Here is a 20,119-nt window from a genome sequence, read left to right as displayed (position 1 = left end):
ACTGTCAGCGGCTCTAACCATTGTTTTGTAAGATTTCTTTATAACACCGAAAATTTTTTCTCAAATACAAAGAAAATTTCTTCAAATTTGCAAATAATGAATGTAAAAGGCTATAATTTATTCTTAAAGCAAAACTCGCTGAGATCCCTTCCGTCTCACTGTCCAAGAAAGGAACGCAGCAGACTGCCGGTTGAATTGTTATAATATGTGTATGATGGTTAGTTGGTAATCTTTTAGCTGAGATTAAAGAAAGTGAGAATGAAATAAAAGGTATTCTATTTAATCATCTCTCTCTCTCTCTCTCTCTCTCTCTGCAGTGACGCAGTCAGTGTCCTTATCTTGTCCCTCATGTCTCTCCACGTTGCGCCTCAGAATGTTGTCCTCCTGCTCCCTCAGCTTCCCCTCATCCCGCACCTGTGGAGTGGATGAGAGACGGTTGTTGTTACCTAGTTGTTGTTGTTGGGTTTATAGTCAAATGGTCCCTAAGCGATTAGTACTAAAGCCAATCGGGTCCACAATAGAGCTGGGCAGGAACCGGTTCCTCTTTACCGGTTCCACATGAATACAGGTGGGATATACGCACGAGTTACAAATCATAAATAGTATACTATATAGCGCTTATTTATAAAAAAAATATATATATCATTAATATTATTTAGGAATCCTTGCAAATGCCAGTATCAGATGAACGATGTAGAGTATAATATTGTACAATCATGTGTACTACAGGCAGGCTTGTATCTATTATTCAAAGAAATTGCACGAATAATATATAAAAAGTTCGTTCATACTGGTCATTGGCCAATAGCAGGCACCGATTTAGTGTTGCCATATCACCATAATTTTTTTGTGCTCTGATTGGTAGATATCCTATCGAGGTTATATTATATATATGTATATATATATATATATATATATATATATATATATATATATATATATATATATATATATATATATATATATATATATATATATATTGGTGCACACCCAAACCACTTAAAACACTCGATCAAAACTAACCCAAAACACTCAAATTTTCACCACACAACATCTCAAAATGTCCACAAATACACCTAAAACTCACTGTAGAAACACCCAGTATTCGCCAAAATCATCCGAACCACCTAAATACACACAGAAGCCACTTACAACACTCAAATCTAACAAAAACACACTCATAAAGCCAAACAACACCTCAAAAGGCACCAAAGCACACACAACACTCTCTAGAAACACCACTATACGCCAAAATCACTCGCCACCACACACCCAAACCATTTAAAACACTCAAAACTAACACAAATTAACACACTCAAAACACCATGCAACAAAATACATCAAGACACCTGAAACTCACTAGAAACATCCAATATAAACCAAAATCACCCCCACACACCCAGACCACTTACAACACTCAATAGCATCCCCTATCACAGTCAAAAAGCCATGCAACCCCTCAAAATGCCCCCAAACACACCTAAAACGCACTAGAAATTAACACCCAATATATACCCAAATCATCCCCACACACATCCAAAAGACTCCTAACACACATCCACACAGCTTAAAACACTCAAAAAAAAAAAAAAAAAAAAAAAATCAATCAAAATGGTCCCAGCACACTCAAAACATGCAAATAGTAAAACATCTCAATCCACATACTCAAGGAACGTAAAATATACCTAAAAGGCCTAAAACACACTGAAAACACACAAAATGCACCAAAACATACTCACAACACCCTGCAGCACTACTGAACACACTTGAAACACCCCAAATATATCCCAAAACCAACAGTATGCATTATAAAGAACGTTAAGATTAAAAGGGCCACTTACCTAAATATTACACCTCGGCTTCTTCTCCTATTCCGCTTCTATTACTCATTTCTTCTTCATCTTCCTCCATTGTTTCTCCTTCGTCTTCCTTCTATTGCTTCCGTCTACACGCCTGAGCCTATAAACACATCAAAACACTAGATGTTAGACAAAATATTATGGAAATGAAGGGTGACTTAAGTATTGTGGCTTAGCTGTCCCTCATCTTCCTCCTCCCTTTCTCTTTCTTTCCTCCTTATCCTCCTTTATTTCTCCTTTCTTCCTCCTTCTGCTACCAATATATACACACCTGAACCTAGAAACACATAAAAACACTTAGAAAACACTACATATTAGGCAAAATATTAACGAACTGCGGGTGTTGGAAAAGAGGCGCCAGCCTGGGGCTAAAATGAGTCACCACCTGGGCTGTGGTCATCAGAGAGAACGTGAGCGTGGGTGACTCGACTAAATTACGTAAATAATTGATTTAAAAAATGACTTTAAGAAAAAACGCAGCCATGGCCGAATGCATGAATTTTTATGATGTGATAAACATTTAAACTAATTTTCAAAATATTAAAATATCTCCACCTCAACTGGTCTAAAAAAAAAAAATGTAAATTAATTACATTAAAAGTATAAAACATTTTCATCAATAAGTTTCTTAAAACGTCCTGGAAAGTCAAGCCATTTTCAATTGGCGAGTATTTTACCACATTTCACGGAGTCTAAGCACCGAAAACATACTCATAGCACCCTACAACACTACTGAACACATTTGAAACACCCCAAATATATCCCAAAACCAACAGTATGCATTATAAAGAACGTTAAGATTAAAAGGGCCACTTACCTAAATATTACACCTTGGCTCCTTCTCCTATTACGCCTCTATTTTTCATTTCTTCTTCATCCTCCTCCATTGTTTCTCTTTCTTCATCCTTCTATTGCTTTTATCTACACGCCTGACCCTAGAAACACATCATAATACTAGATATTAGACAAGATATTGGTGAAATGGAGAGTGACTTAAGTATTGTGACTTGGCTGCTCCTCATCTTCATCCTCCCTTTCTCCTTCCATCCACCTTATCTTCCTTTGTTTCTCCTTTCTTCCTCCTTCTGCTACCAATATATACACACCTGAATCTGGAAACACATGAAAACACGTAGAAATCACTAGATATTAGGCAAAATATTAACGAACTGGGGGTGTTGGAAAAGAGGTGCCAGCCTGGGGCTATAATGAGACACCACCTGGGCTGTGGTTATCAGAGAAAACGGGAGCGTGGGTGATTCGGCTAAATTACGTAAATAATTTTATTTCAAAAATGAATTTTAGAAAAAACGCAGCCATGGCCGAATGCATGAATTTTTATGATGTGATAAACATTTAAATCTATTTTCAAAATATTAAAATATCTCCACCTCAACTAGCTTTAAAAAATCTAAATTAATTATATCAAAAGTATAAAACATTTTCATCAATAAGTTACCTAAAACGCCCTGGAAAGTCAAGCCATTTTCACTTGACGAATATTTTACCACATTTCACGGAATCTGAGCACCAAAAAACATACTCATAACACCCTACAACACTACTGAACACACTTGAAACACCCCAAATATATCCCAAAACCAACAGTATGCATTATAAAGAACGTTAAGATTAAAAGGACCACTTACCTAAATATTACACCTTGGCTCCTTCTCCTATTACGCCTCTATTTTTCATTTCTTCTTCATCCTCCTCCATTGTTTCTCTTTCTTCATCCTTCTATTGCTTTCATCGTGTGTACACGCCTGAGCCTAGAAACACATCAAAATACTAGATGTTAGACAATATATTGAGGAAATGGAGGGTAACTTAAGTATTGTAACTTGACTGCTCCTCATCTTCATCCTCCCTTTCTCCTTCCATCCTCCTTATCCTCCTTTGTTTCTCCTTTCTTCCTCCTTCTGCTACCAATATATACACACCTGAACCTAGAAACACATGAAAACACGTAGAAATCACTAGATATTAGGCAAAATATTGACGAACTGGGGTGTTGGAAAAGAGGCGCATGCCTGGGGCTATAATGAATCACTACCTGGGCTGTGGTAATCAGAGAGAACGGGAATGGGGGTGACTCGGCTAAATTACGTAAATAATTTGATTTAAAAAATGACTTTTAGAAAAAACGAAGCCACAGCCGAATGTAAGACATTTTATGACGTGATAAATAGTTAAACTTGTTTTCAAAATATCAAAAAATCTCCAGCTCAACTAGTTTTTATAAAATGTCTAAATTAATTATATTAAAAGTATAAAACGTTTTCATCAATAACTTTCCTAAAACGTCCTGGAAAGTCAAGCCATATTCACTTGGTGAATATTTCACGGAGTCTGAGCTATCTTTAAGGCATTCTACAGCAAGTTAGACAGAGCAACAGAAACGTGAGCAAATAAAATAAAGAAAAATAAGACATTTGTTTAACAGCACCAAATACCATTTCAAATTCCACATATTTTACTCAATAGACTGATTTTACATTTAAAAGAGCATAGACGATTCTTAGATACTATAAAGGCTCACTTATAGCTTCAAATAAAAAAAAAAAAATCAAAATGGAAATTGAAATTTTGACCGTTAAAAAGCCTTTAACATACGCCATTGAATACCCCTAAAAGCTACATATTCACCCAACACAGGCGCGGAAAACACTTCAAACACAACGAAACATTTATAGAAGCCATAAAAAACATACCATGGAAGCGTAATATTATCGTTAGGAAATATTTGAAAAAAAGTATTTGACCCAGCAGGCTGCCGGGGGGAGGGTGATTGCTTGGAGACCGCGGATGGGAGGCTATATCAGGGCGGTGGTTAGGCCTCCATATGTTGCATTATCTCATCACACCAAAATTAACCCGTATAGGGAATTTTTTTTTACCACGGAATATGAAATGGTAGACTTGTGGATGCATTCTGAAACATGTTTGGCTTACGGTAAGTGAAGGAAGGAAATATCAACTGCTAATATCGACGCCTTAACTGCTTCTATAATGGTCGTTATACCTATTACCTTTTTAATATTTGCGTACCGTTTTCACTCTCATATGTAAAGAAAAGCTAAAAATAAGTGAATGGCCTTTTAAATACCATTAACAGACGAAGATAAGGCAGTGTGGAGGGTTGTGGACAAGGCTTGCACTGCTGTTTTCCCACTTGGTGCTTGATGCTTGGTGCTTAGTGCTGCTTGAAAACTGTCAGTAATATGATCACACTTCAATTTTGTGCATGTGTGTGTGTGTGTGTGTGTGTGTGTGTGTGTGTGTGTATCCAGGCATGTTCTTTATGTGTTTAAAATTGTTTTGAATTTGTTTACGAGTATTTTCGGTATTTAAAAGTGTTTTTTGAGTACTTATGGCTGTGTGTGGGTGTGTATGGGTCATTATCACCACCACTATTACCCAGCATGCACACTACCCGCAAACATAACTGGACACAATGTACCACTACTAATACTAGCCAGAATGCGCATTACCCACAAACATGACTGGAGGCAATGTGAAATAAAGAATCAGCATCTTGGAGAGGTTTTATTCACTGAGTCCATTGCACGGTCAATATAATAAGTATCATCCATCATTCTATTGAACAAGCAGCATCTCTATTCTCTTCCTTACCCAAGATAAAACTCATGTGTGGAAAAAGGTTGTTTAAAATCCAGGCTGAAGCAGATCTATGATGTCTTACACTAGAGAATAAACACTGAATGGTGAAAATATGTCTCAGGAAAGTTGCCATAAAAATCCATTAGGTTTACATATGGGAGTTCTTGTATATATCTAAGGTTGCCTATCATCTCTATCAAACTATCATTAGAATCATAAATGTTAAATGGTCACTAGAATCATAAAAAAAAAAAAACTTCTGAAAGCCTAAACTCACTAAAATCATGAGAAACACATCACGAAAACACTAGAAATACCTTATAACTTGTAATAACTTATACTAGAACCTGCTTAGCTGTCATTACAATCATGAAATCACTTGAAAAAGCCCAAACAACTTTACCTCGAGGTTCTTAAGATTTAAAAATATGGTTGTTACTAATCTTATGCATCTTGTCTACCTTACATCTATCCCTCTTACTTAAGCCTGAGATTCCTTACCACCTTTCCCCCACTTAATAGTTTCATCTTAATATATGTCTATCTATCTACCAGGCTGGCAATCCCCACACAGAGTAGCCCAGCAAGAGCACCAAACACATACACATCGTTCTTACTCTCAGCCCTGTTGGCCCCTGGTGGGAAGGGACAGTCTCATAGACCACCCCAGCAGGAGCCTAGGCATTGCACATCTGGCCACACACTTCCTTAAATATATCTACTATGCTATAATGCCTTCTGAGTACGGCACATTTGGCACACATTACTACACATGAAGTAAAATGCTGGTGATTACAATCGTTGTACATCAATAAGTGTATAAAAAGTACTAAGTAAAAATCAATAATAATGTCTGTTTAGAGTGGCAATATCAAATAACCTTAAAAGTAAGCAAAGATGAGTGCAATAATAATAAATGAGAAAGTATAAAGGTTTCACTGTGATCTTAAAAGTACTTAAGTCTATCATAAGAGGAGCAAGAAATGTGGTCAACTGCGAGGGAGAGGAAAGGCCAAGACCACATGGGAGAAAATGGCTGGTTCTATGTCCTGATTGAAGTATTTAAGTATCTGAGGCCACTTACTTAAGGCTACTCAAAGTCACAGTTCACTCTAAAGGTGACTCGAGAATACTGTGTCATTAAGGAATCATGTTTGTAATTGTCTCTTTAGTGACTGTTAATCAACACCATCTTATTCTAAGTCACTGGAGTTGGTTGTATCTTTTCCCCATTATTACTATATACATGTTGTTATTATACATTTTCATTCTTAGGTTCACACCATGCAAGATGTCATGTCTTCAAGAGTTTTGAGTCACTTGAGCTTAATATTTCCTCTCCTCAGTAAATCTATAAATCTACACTAAGCTATCAATATCATTATACCAAGCCACTGTTGGTTGTGTCTTTTCTATATCATTATAATTAATATGATTAATTTATTACTATATTCAATAAAATTAATAGTTATCAAGTCAGTGATGCTGGCCATGTCTTAATACCACACATATATGTTAAGTTTCCAAGAGCTTTCAGTCATTTTTGCATGAACTCTTCACCTCCTCAGATCTATTAGTGTACACTGCATACTTACTCTAAATGTCTCTTGTCTACAGCATGTTTGAGATCCTCCAGTCATATTAGTTTCTATAGATCTACAACTGAATGCATGCACAACCTTTCTATTTAGTGTCTACTTGTTTCTACGTGTCTCTACTTGTTTTCTGGCTTAGCTGTTAATAGTGCAACCTCCTCTTTGATCTGAGCAAAAAATATTCAATCATAAGTGGTAGGATTAACTGTAATTGTTGTTCATTAAATATACCTGCTCACTGATATACCTATAAAAAATTCTACTGCTATTTAACCTCATGAATTGTGTGCACTTACAGGAATTGTAAGTATGTAGTTCACTTCCATTGGCTCCATTGCCTTAAAAGTTGTGCGTATTTTTATGAATGTATACTTATGACATTTATACGTATATTTGCTCCACTGCCATTATCCTCATTGACTTCAAAAGTTGTGCGTGTTTGCAGGAATGTTTACGTGTGGCAAGTGAGTGTATGATTCAGTTGTCCTCACCTCATCTGCCTTTAAAAAACTACATGCATTCTTTAAGAAATCTACACTTAAGGCATTTATTTGTATATATTCAGAGTTATCATCATCATCTTATCCAACTAAGTGTTAAATGGTTACCTTGTGAATTATATAGCCATCATCCTTTGTGGCTAAGATAGTGAATGCTTACATTAGAATGGTAAATGCTACACTAGATAACCAATTCCCTATCACCTTATTCTGAAAGGTTTGGATGGTTGGATTGTACTTGAATTCACTATTAGTTCAGATATAAAAGTTACATTACAAGAAGTACACTTGGGCACCGAGAGATGAAGGGAGGAAAGAGTTACACGATGACGGAGAAATGAGGCTGGGATGGTCACCTCAATAAAAACAAGGTAAAGATTCTGGCATTATGAGCTTGAAAGGAGTTTGTCAGAGGGATGATGGGAGGAAAGAGTTAGACGATGACAGAGAGAAATGAGGCTGGGATGGTCACCTCATTAAAAAACAGGTTAGAAATTCTGCCATGATGAGCTTTAAAAGAGTTCTGTGATGTTCTGTAAAGAGTCATACCTTTTTCAGATCATCACAGAAACACTAATGGATCTCAATGGGGGGCAAATATACACCCATGAGAGGCACTGGCTGGATCTGCACCCCTGACATGGAGGTTTGAAGCAGAGTCACAAATATTATATACAATGTACAATATTATCTTCAGCCTCCTTCATACCTCTGGGTAACACAGAGAGGGTGAGGCGGCAATGTTAAGGATACAAGAGCATATTCTAAGACACAGTGTTGAAAGTTGGTATAGGGAGGCGGTGGCATAGTGGGTAAAGGTGGTGAGCGTGGGATCGGGCAGACGTCCACGCGTAGGTTCGAATCCCACCACGTACAGCCTTAAAACACTTTGCCATTTGTCAAGTGGTTTAAAGTTAACTACATATCACCATGATACCCAGATTCTAGGTGGTTACTCTCAAGATGAGCTTGGGTGGTGATATGGGCCCTAATATGGGTACCACTATAAATAAAATTGCCTGTGCCACTAATGGGCGGAAGCTGAACAGCGCTTCCCATACACTCTTCAAGTGTGCCTACAGGCGCTATAGGCCTTGCCAAAAAAAAAAAAAAAAAAAAAAAAATGCAAGTCTACAATGCAATTCTTAAACTTCTTAAACTTGCATGCAGCTTAAACATTTGTGTGAACTCTTTGCTAAAGGTGGAACTGCTTCGTTCTTAAAACTGTTTCTAACTAATCTCAATGTCTTTCTCTATGGATTCAGAATTAAGATGAAATGGAAATTAAGAAGACGTGTAATGGAAATCTTAAACTCACATTATAAATGTTCCTAAAGATATAAATTTTCCAATTTATCCAAGTATTAAATAATTATTTTCCTTACAGATCCAAAATCAAGATAGAATGCAAATTATATGAAGCTGTAATGGTATTCTTAAACTTAATTTACAATACTCACATCAACTCATTCCTAAATCCTCACATTTTTAAACATTTACCTAAGAAATACACCAAATGTCCTTCTGTAGAACAAAAAACATTAAAAAAACACAAACCATACAGACTTAACATACAAAACACCCAAGTCTATTCACCTCCGGAATTGTACAATGGCCTGACATATGACACATCAGCGCTAAGAACATACAAGACCCTAAGCGAACAGCACACAATACCCACCTTGATAAATGCTAAATACCTGGCATCTTACAACTCACTCAACATTCAGCCAGGAAGAATATAACTGGTCAGATTGCTGGTTTGAATCTGAGAATGTTTACGTTTATCCCCAAAACTGCAATGACACAAGTCACCTGCAAAAACTAGACTACTTAACCTTTAGCTGCTGCTTGGTTGGGTAAACACTACTACAGGAAGCACACGTGTTAATAATAGGGAGTAATCTACAGGAGTTATCTGGCTTATGAGTACAGAAGTGCTTAGTTGGCATCTCTTTAAAGTAATGTTTGGCTCATAAGTGACAGAGAAATTAACCATGTTGGAGAGAGAGAGAGACAGATACAGAGAGATGCAAGACAAAACAGAGATATACCAAGATGAAGTGAGAGAGAGAGAGAGAGAGAGAGAGAGAGAGAGAGAGAGAGAGAGAGAGAGAGAGAGAGAGAGAGAGAGAGAGAGAGAGAGAGAGAGAGAGAGAGAGAGAGAGAGAGAGAGAGAGAGAGAGAGAGAGAATTTCTATATTATGCTTTATATATATGCTACACTTTGTCTTATAATTTCTACTTGTGTTAACAATGCTTAGATAAAGAATTTGAAATATCAACATGAATTGCGGAGACAGACTAATAATGTACCTTTGGATTATATATATATATACCAGAAAATATATCCGTCCTAACACGTTACAAATGGAAGATGATGTTAAGGACTTTCTCTTCATATGGAGATGGACACTACACTCAGATTTGCATAGATGAGCTGACCTGAGAATTGTCTGGAGGAAATGACCATGTGTGTGTGTGTGTGTGTGTGTGTGTGTGTGTGTGTGTGTGTGTGTGTGTGTGTGTGTGTGTGTGTGTGTGTGTGTGTGTGAGTTGTAATACACTATCTGAGCTTCATTTGTCCAGTCAGTAAGAGAAATCTAACTTTATTTCCCTTTTTTTTAAGTCCAACTGCTAGCATATATTGCAAATGAAGTGCTGTGTGTGTATTTACCTAGTTGTATAGTATAGGGTTTTAGGAGGGCTCATAGTAACCTGTCTCCAAATCTACTTTTACCCAACTTTTCCTTAAATATATGAACATTTTCATGTGTGTGTGTGTGTGTGTGTGTTTATAGTGTGTGATGATATAGTTGGTGGTAAAATATTTCTTAATTCATGTCTATTAACTTCCTGTGAATGAGTGAGATGGATTTGATCGTGTGGCAAAGCAAGGTATGGGACGGCTGGAAGTACCTGAGTTTCCTTCATCCAGAGTCTGTTTTGCCTTGTGGTGGAGTGCATGAGACATGTGGTGGAGTGCATGAGACAGGAAAGGATTACACCACTTTCATAATCCAGCTATGGGATGATAATTGTTCAGCAGGGTTAGGTTAGTTTAGATTAGTGTAGTGACTGAGAGTAGAGTGTGAGTATATGTACTGTCAGTTTATCATTAGTTCTACACTAGGGCTAGTGGTACTATACTTAACCCAACCACAATGCTATTCTAACAGACTCTACAAGGCTGCCTACATGATGCACGTACTTACAAACTGTGAAAACTTATGAAAATATCTGAGTGTTGTATCTTGTCAGTGTCAGGCCACTTGTCACTGGGACCTGCAAAGAGGACACAAAGTTTGCTTTAAATACACACTATGGGAAAATAAGAGCTAAAGTACAGTAACATGTCACCAAGTTGGATCATTCTGAGTTGGATGTCAATTAGTCTTTTCACTGATCTAGAAACATATAACATATTAGATCTTTGCAAGCATATACAAGAAAGAAGGGCATTTAAAAGAGAAGATCTTGCAATCTGTAGCTAGTTTAATGGCTGGGAGTGGCTGTAGGAAGTGTAAAGATTGCTCAGATTGGCTCAAAATTATCTCCACATTCAAACTGCATCTCCTTCAACAGTTATTAGCTAATCAATTCTGTTTGTTTTCCTTGAAAAAAGAAATGGCAATATATATGACAAAAAATACAATAGGTGTGAGGAAAGGCTATTTTTTTTTTTATAATTTGCCAAAATTTTTTCATGCCTGAAGAAAATATATGACCAGAGTGAGTGCTCATCAACCTATTCTCTTTTCTATAACAACCCAATTTAACTTTATATAGTACAGTACTTCCTTCATGACATAATACATCTTTTCTATTGTACCTTTATATCTTTCATATGGAAACTAATTCACACACACACACACACGCCCGGTAGCTCAGTGGTTAGAGCGCTGGCTTCACAAGCCAGAGGACCGGGGTTTGATTCCCCGGCCGGGTGGAGATATTTGGGTATGTCTCCTTTCACGTGTAGCCCCTGTTCACCTAGCAGTGAGTAGGTACGGGATGTAAATCGAGGAGTTGTGACCTTGTTGTCCCGGTGTGTAGTGTGTGCCTGGTCTCAGGCCTATCCGAAGATCGGAAATAATGAGCTCTGAGCTCGTTCCGTAGGGTAACGTCTGGCTGTCTCGTCAGAGACTGCAGCAGATCAAACAGTGAAACACACAGACACACACATTCTAATATATTGTTCATATTCATTTATGACATGGCAAGCCACTGAACCAGAGCCTACACTAATTTTGAGTCCTTACCCATACCTTAAAGAACTCTGCCTCAGAAATGCTACAAATAATGATAATGTACATAAACACAAACCTTTCCCATCAAGTCAAGCAGAGACAACCCACAATTCTAGCATCCATTACAGAAGAGAGATGCTGCATATCTTTCACCACATGAGCTTGGCCAAGTCAGTCTCCTTAGCACTGCTGCTGTCACCCTTGGTCATGGACGTTAGCACCACCAGGAGGGAGTGGAGGCGCTGGTTCTGAGAGCGTAAACTTTCCACCATGGCCTTCAGCTGCGTCAGGTCTTGCCTCATTGACTCCTGCTCGCTCATCTGAGGATGGGGGGCAGAGGTGAAGATTCTTGGGTATTTTTATAAAAGGTGTGGCTAAAAAGTGTGATTTGTTTTTGTAGGGTTGTTTTTTATTCATTAGTGGTAAGTTGTTTTTTTTGAGAGGTACTAAATTGGTTTTACTGTGTTTTGAAGCCTCATGGGTGTCTTATAAAAGGTTTCTGAAGAGTATGCTTTGTTATTGTGGGTTTTATTTTTCTCTGAGGTCACCATGTAGTTGTTTTTTTGACACACAAGAATGTTTTCACTATAAAATCATAAGCATCCACTTCATGCCTCAGAAAGGGAAGCAGCAACCAACCTTATACCTAAACAAAATCAAATATTACTTGCTAAAAACTGCAGCAAGACCACAAGCTTACTTTAAAAACTTCACACCAAGATTAAATTCCTTCCAGACTCTACAGTACATGAGATGAAGCCTTGTAAGCTGGTAAAGAATAAATAGGGATATAATTTCAAACATAGAGAATAAATCCAAGCATACACTCACACACCCATATACAAACATACTTCACTAAAAAAAAAAAAAAAAAAAAAAAAAAAAAAAAGGATCCAGGCAGCAGGAGGTAGCAACAGCCTTCAAACACATTCTGAACCACCACACACTGCCTCCATCATTCACACCTCCCTTTTTACCCTTCCCCTGTGGACCATGAATACAAAAAGTGATACAAGCCAACACAGAACACATGCCTAAATGAAAACCCTGCAATGAAACAAACTGCAAACAGGTAAACTGGAGCTAAAGAAAAGCCAGGGAGAGACGGAGAGGGAGAGAAACGGATGCAGACACTTACTCAGACACTGGGAACTCACTTGAAATGACTTGCTGTGTTCTCTTATGCTAAGCTCCAACTTTTTGAGGGGAATTGAAAGTTATGTTAATCACTGACACAGGTGTGTGTGTGTAGAGAAATGGCAGGGGGAAGGAGGTAGTGTTGGTATTGTTCACTGGCAAAGGTGTGTGTAGAGAGGTGACAGGGGAAGGAGGTAGTCATGAGAAGTGTGTTGGTGCTGTTTGGTGATAGGGCTAATTTCTTTTTTCTTTCTTTTATTATTTTTTTTTATTCTATTTATTTATTATTTTTTTTTAGTAAGAGAGGAGGACAGGCCAAGGGCAAGAATAATATAAAGAAAAAGGGCCAACTCAGTCACAAGTCTCCTTACAGACCCAAAGGACAGGGACAAATGTTTTGAAACCTTCCTCTTGAATGAGGTTGTCATAAATATAGAGGTGACAGGTGAAAAATGCAGTGATGAAAGGTGTGCTTTTCAAAGGGTATTGAATGAAAGAGAAGTGTAATAGAATGAGTGAAGAATCAGAGTAATAATTTTTGTTGAAAAAGTTTGGTAATTTGTCAGGTGTAGTCATTAGGTTAGTATATATATACTTGGTGGGATAAAAGGATATTAAGTGGAAAGTAAGTGAAATTGAATAATGAAAAGATAAGGATAATAATGTTAATAAACCTCGGGCTGAAGAAATCTGGGAAATATGAAAGTTCTGGTAGGGTGAGGTATAGAATTCAGGTCAGATATATATACATGGTCAGCTTTTTTTATAAGTCTGTGGAATCAATCTCGTCCATATGAAGCTTGAAAATTGACACATTAGTTACAGGTAAAGTCTCATATTCCTTCCTCCTCATTTAGACTCAACACAACACTTGCTAAAACCACATGAAGAGAATCATACATTACAGTACACAGCTTTCTCTCTGTTTAAGGGTATCCAACCTGTATGAAACTTAACAAATGACAAGTTACACAGAAAAAATGAGCTGTTATACTAAGACAGAACACATTAACACTGCCTGACATGATATACACATACACCACAGTGACTCCTATGACAAACAGCAACAGACTCGCTCACCCCAACATCAACACGTCACACTGCACACTTTTAAAACCATTAGACAATACAATAACACCACCCGAATCAACCAACATACAGATACAAACACACACTACCTTATAACAAACAGCAACAGATTCACTCACCCTCTAACCTTTATGAAACTAGAAAATGATGTTAAACCAGGAATATCAACACTAAAGAATCACACCACACAATATAAGACATGAAGCTACTATTACTCACCCTCTGATCTATATCAACCTTAAAAATTGTATATTAGATCAAGAATATCAACACTAAGGAGTCACACCCCACAACAGGAGACCATAAGCCACTCACCTCCCCATCGGACACCACCTCAAAGCTCTTCAGCACTTGGAAGTCCCCAAATTTCTTAGATAAGAGGCCGTGGCGAGCGTTGGGATGCACTTCCTTCTTGGACGTAGTGTACATTCTCCGCAGGGCATCGGGAATGAAGACTTCAACATCAAGAACCAGCTGTGGGAGAGGAAAAGAGATGAAAACATAGCCAAAATGAAACAAAGTGGAAATAATTGATAAAAATAAAAATATGATAGAAAATAACACATACTGAAAGATATACTGAAATTTAATGTGTTCTTTATGGAAATGAATACATCCACACAAAGGAGAAGCTGCAGAAAAGAAAAAAAAAATGCAAAAAATGGAGCAGAAAGTGAGGAGATAAGGTGTGTAAAATCAGCTATCTGATAGACAATAAGAAATACTAAAAGATATGATAAAATTTGATGTTTTCATGGAAATTTTTATCTCCACATGAAAGAGAAAGTGGAAAGGAAAAGATTCAAAAGACTGGAAAATGGAACAGGAAATGAGATAAGTTATATAAAAATAAAAACCTGATAGAAAATAAGAAACATGGAAATAAAATGTTGGATGAAATACTGGATGGCTTAATAGCTTATCTACTACTATTACAACATTAACAACTAATAATAATAATAAACTACTATTATAACTATTACTACTACTACTGCTATTACTGCAACAACAAAAAGAACAACAACTATTACTACTACTAGAACTACTACTTCAACTGCAACTACTAGTGTAACAAAAACTACTACTACCACTACTTTTACTACTACTACTACTACTACTACTACTACTACTACTACTACTACTGTTACAACATGACCACCTCCCTGTACCTGAGTTTGCATGGCCAGTCTCTTAAGGATGGCCTGGTCCTGCACAGCCTTGATGTCATCCACAGCCAGACCCACTAGCAGGTTCATGATGAGGATTGACATGAGGGCCAGGAACGTCACAAACACAATGTATGTCACCTCGGGGTACTGGACAGCCAGGGAAGAGTTTGCATCATGTTGTTAAATATTTGAATACTAAACTAAAGGACTATAAACTCTAAATACGCATTATACGGAAAAATAACATTGTTGAAAGCCATAAGATACTGAAAAATCACATGTATTAAGTAATTTTGCATGATGTCCCTGAAATTATTAAGATGTAAACAAAATGAATACTACACAAAAAACAATTAAAAAGAATAATAGAAACAGCATTCCAGTAAACCAAAAGACACTGAAAAACTCACACATACTGGAAAGGTTTGGGAAAAGTCATTAAATACTGAGTTGTTAAATAATTGTGTATGATGTCACTGAAATGATTAAGATGTAAACCAAAAGAACAAACAAAACACAAAAAGAATAATAAAAACAGCATTCCAGTAAGCCACAAGACACTGAAAATTCTGACGTACTGGAAGGGTTTGGTCCATGTCGTTAAATATCGAGTCGTATTCAAACTCTCCGATGGTCATCACACTTGTCTTGAGCAGAGACCTTGGCAGGGAGCCGAAGGGAGGCTGGTCCCTCAACACCTGTCGGCAAAACAGTAAACATCAGACATCAGGACAGATGAGGCAGATAATGGAGGCTTGTGGATTGTCTTCTACAAACACACACACACACAAAATATAGTTTTCTGCAAAGATGTGTTGAGACTTGGAACAGTTTGAGTGAAGAAGTGGTGTCAGCAACGAGTGTGCATAGTTTTAAAGAAAATTGGATAAGTGTAGATATGGAGACGGGGCCACACAAACGTAAAGCCCAGGCCCTGTAAAACTATAACTAGGCAAATACAACTACGTAAATACACACACGCACACAATCATGAAGAACCACTGACCAATAAAACAATAAAGAACCTCTAAAAATAAGATTAAGTAGAAAATTATACACTTACAACTAATCTTTTACACACACACACACACACACACACACACACACACACACACACACACACACACACACACAGATAAGTAAATAGCTAGCTGACCACAAATCATACATTACAAAAAGCAAAAAATAAAAACATAAAATAAAAAAAAAAGACTTTCAAGTGAAATACATCTGTTTACTTACAATCCACAAAAAATAAATAAAAAAAATATTAAATAAATGAATGAATAAATAAATAAAACATAAAACTAGACAGACACACAGACACACACCATGAAGAAGCAGAGACCAAACGCGATGAGGAAGAGCACGAAGACTGTGAAGAAGCGCAGGAAGGTGGCGAACACGTCGGTGAACATGACCACGTAGATACCCAGGAATGGAAGCTTGCGGATGAAGAGCAGCAGGTTCATCCATGCCAGGAAGATGGAGGCTGTCCCAACCTGCCACTGCCACTTCTGCAGAGAGAGAACAAAGAGGTAAAGTCACTAAAAATACTCTTAAAAACTTGTATCACTTCAACTGAAGAACAAATCAAAGAGGTAAGCTGCCACTAGATTCCTTAAAACATAATTGAAAACCAGTCACTTCAACCAGGAAATAAATAAAAAGGTAATCTCTCCTTAGAAACCTAAATCTATCCTTAAAAACTGTATCACTTCAACTAGAGGATAAATCAGAGTTAATCTGTCACTAGAGCTGTAAAAAATTATTATAAAACCTGTGTCACTACAACTAGATGATAAAGAAAAGAGGTGATATGTCACTAGAATCCTAAAAACACCATTAAAAACCTTAATCACTGCAAATACATTCTTTTTGATAGTAAAGGTGCATTCCTGACACAGACACCCACCACTCATACATTACAAACTGTCACTACAACAATTAAAAATCTCCTAAAAAAATACTTAAAAATCTGCATCACTTTCACTAAAGCTTTTTAAAAGTAGTGAAGGTGTGGCAAAGAAGTGTTTCTGAATATAATTTTAAGACAGATATTCATATATTGCTAATCTGTCATTAAAACCACAAAAACCCACTTCAGAACCCCATGTCACTTCAACTAGAGCCTTTTAAAAAACAGTGAAGGCAAGGCACAGTGTTTCATAACATCATCCTGTGAGACATAAAAAGACAGAGGAAAATGATGAGAGAGAGAGAGAGAGAGAGAGAGAGAGAGAGAGAGAGAGAGAGAGAGAGAGAGAGAGAGAGAGAGAGAGAGAGAGAGAGAGAGAGAGAGAGAGAGAGAGAGAGAGAGAGAGAGAGAGAGAGAGAGAGAGAACCCACCTCTCTCACAGGACAGTTGGTGAAATCCCACACAAGCAGGAAGGCAGTGATGTAGCAGCACCACTCCATCAGGTTCTCCAAGCCAATGTAATTAAGCCGTGCCTAGGGGGAAAAAATGTCCTGAGTAGCTGCCAAGAGTGTTCACAGCAGCTAGGTAAATTATTCAGTTTGGTATCTGTGCTTGAATGTGTTCATTAAGTGTTTTTTTTCCGGTAAGTGTGTATTGTACAGGGTTCGAGCAAGGATCATAGTGTCCTATCTCCATGTCTCTATTTGCTCAATTTTTCTTTAAAGTTATGCACATTATGTGCTGTAACAACTTCATCACTCAATGCATTCCACTTTTCCACCATGTGTAAGTGTAATTCACCTCGGTCGCCTGCTGGTCACCCAGCCAGTCTTCCCCATTATGGAGCGAGGTCAGAGCTCATAGACCGATCTTCGGGTATGACTGAGACCACATCAACACACACCGGGAAAGCGAGGCCACAATCCCTCTTGTTACATCCTGTATCTATTTACTGCTAGGTGAACAGGGGCCACACATTAAGAGGCTTGCCCATTTGCCTCTCCGCTTACCGCAACTCGAACCCGGCCCTCTTGATTGTGAGTCGAGCATGCTAACCACTACACTACGCAGTGTGTGTGTGTGTGTGTGTAAGACAGGTATTGCTTTCATGTGTGTTTGTGTATGTATACTCATATATGAAAACCTTTCATGAGTAAATTATAAAATTTTTCTGAGTGTCTAAATCTGTTTCCTCTTGGTTCTTCTAAATGTGATGCCAAAACAAACAATGCTGAGGAAAGAGCAATTACTTACGAGAAAAGCACTTAATGACATTTTCATTATAGCAATTATTAACTTTTCTTCCCAAACTTATATGCAAAATTTTGATGGAGGAATATCAACTGAACCATGAAATACTTAGATAAATTATATATCAAAACTATACTTACCAACCATATAATCATAAAAAAGAAAAAAAAAAAGATAAGAAAAAAAAAAAAAAAAAACTTTGTAATTGCAAATATAAATACTGTATTCACTACATACATACAAGTGAATAATACAACACCTTAGTGCAAATCTTACAAATATACATAATACTTAGATGGTGTTAGTCAGCAACATTCAAAATCTGTGCAGTGTGATAATACAACACCCAGTGAATACAGATTATACATAGATACTCCAATGTTGTGTGTGTTTCAATGTATACCTTGCCAATGCCTGCACCTCACCCAACCTAACTCAACCACTCACAAAAAGCAGTATAGATGATTTGAATAGTTTTAAATCATCCCATTAAAGTTACTGATGATGTGTATAGCTATAAGGAGACAAAATACAATACAGAAAGCACTATAGATGATTGAAACCTTTAAGATACCCTGTGTAATTCATGGAAGCTATTGACAACGTTGCGTACAGCTGTGAAGACACCAGAGTGTGCATGAATGAAGTCAAGATGCAGTTTATTATTATGAAGTATGAATGGCTATCACATACTACTAATTATAATACAAACAGTGATTCATGAGTTATTTTTGTGAGTAATGACGTGATGTGCTGTGATTTATATAACAATTTGTGCTGTTTCCCGTCTAGCAGTTTCCTTCATTTTTCGCCCACTAATGTTCACTAATCCAGTTTCTATAACTTCTTTCTAATTTCACACCAATCTTTAAAATATTTGGTCATTCATTTTTCTTACATGTTTCCTTGTAAATCTTTAAAACATTGTCTAATTTTTCTTATTCTGAGTTTCTTGCTACTCTTTAAAACATTTAGTCCTTAGGGAGGCGGTGACATAGTGGATAAGGTGGTGAGCGTGGGATCGGGCAGACGTCCACGCGTAGGTTCGGATCCTACCACGTAGAGCCTTAAACACTTTGCCATTTGTCGAGTGGTTTAAAGTTACTTGCATGTCACCATGATACCCAGGTTCTAGGTGGTTACACCCAAGATGAGCTTGGGGGGGTGATATGGGCCTTAATATGGGTACCACTATAAATAAAATTGCCTATGCCACTAATGGGCGGAAGCTGAATAGCGCTTCCCATACACCCTTCAAGTGTGCCTACAGGCGCTATGGGCCTTAACGAAAAAAAAAAAAAAAAAAAAAAAAAAAAATGCTTTTCTTATTCTGATTTCCTTGCTAATCTTGAAAACCCTGTCATTAATTTTTTTTGCACCTATTCCTTACTAATCATTAAAACATCCAGTCTTTCATTTTTCTTATTACTATTTTCCTGTTAATCTTCAAAACATTCAGTCTTTCAATTTTTTTTCTTTCCATCCTCATTCTAATATTCAATTCTGGTTTAGTATCTTCTCTGTCCCCTTCATAACATACAGACAATATCAATAACTAATATATATGTCCTTTATTTCTTTCTTTCTTCTTTCAGTCTTTCAATTTCTCTCTTCCATTCTCATTGTAATACTTAATTTTATGTTAGTGTCTTCTTTTGTCCCTCCCTGCACCACACTACCCCTTCATAATGTATAGAAGCATCAATAGTTCCAACAAATGCCTGTTC

The 20,119-nt window shown here is 37.2% G+C and overlaps 1 protein-coding gene across 1 annotated transcript in view; it reads right to left on the bottom strand.

The window, feature by feature from the left end:
* Positions 1-9,720: 9,720 nt before the first annotated feature.
* The window catches only part of LOC123512645 (transient receptor potential cation channel subfamily A member 1 homolog), a 79,933-nt gene continuing 69,534 nt past the window's right edge, over positions 9,721-20,119 (bottom strand). Inside the window, 7 exon segments of the mRNA XM_045269102.1 lie at positions 9,721-10,863; positions 11,905-12,148; positions 14,370-14,528; positions 15,224-15,370; positions 15,802-15,921; positions 16,555-16,740; positions 17,573-17,674. Of these exon segments, the coding sequence (XP_045125037.1) occupies positions 11,978-12,148; positions 14,370-14,528; positions 15,224-15,370; positions 15,802-15,921; positions 16,555-16,740; positions 17,573-17,674 (885 nt within the window). The 3' untranslated portion in view covers positions 9,721-10,863; positions 11,905-11,977.

This window comes from Portunus trituberculatus, chromosome 34, assembly GCF_017591435.1.
Source record: "Portunus trituberculatus isolate SZX2019 chromosome 34, ASM1759143v1, whole genome shotgun sequence".
Classification (NCBI taxonomy): Eukaryota; Metazoa; Arthropoda; class Malacostraca; order Decapoda; family Portunidae; genus Portunus; species Portunus trituberculatus.
This window is presented reverse-complemented; position numbering and strand designations above follow the sequence as displayed.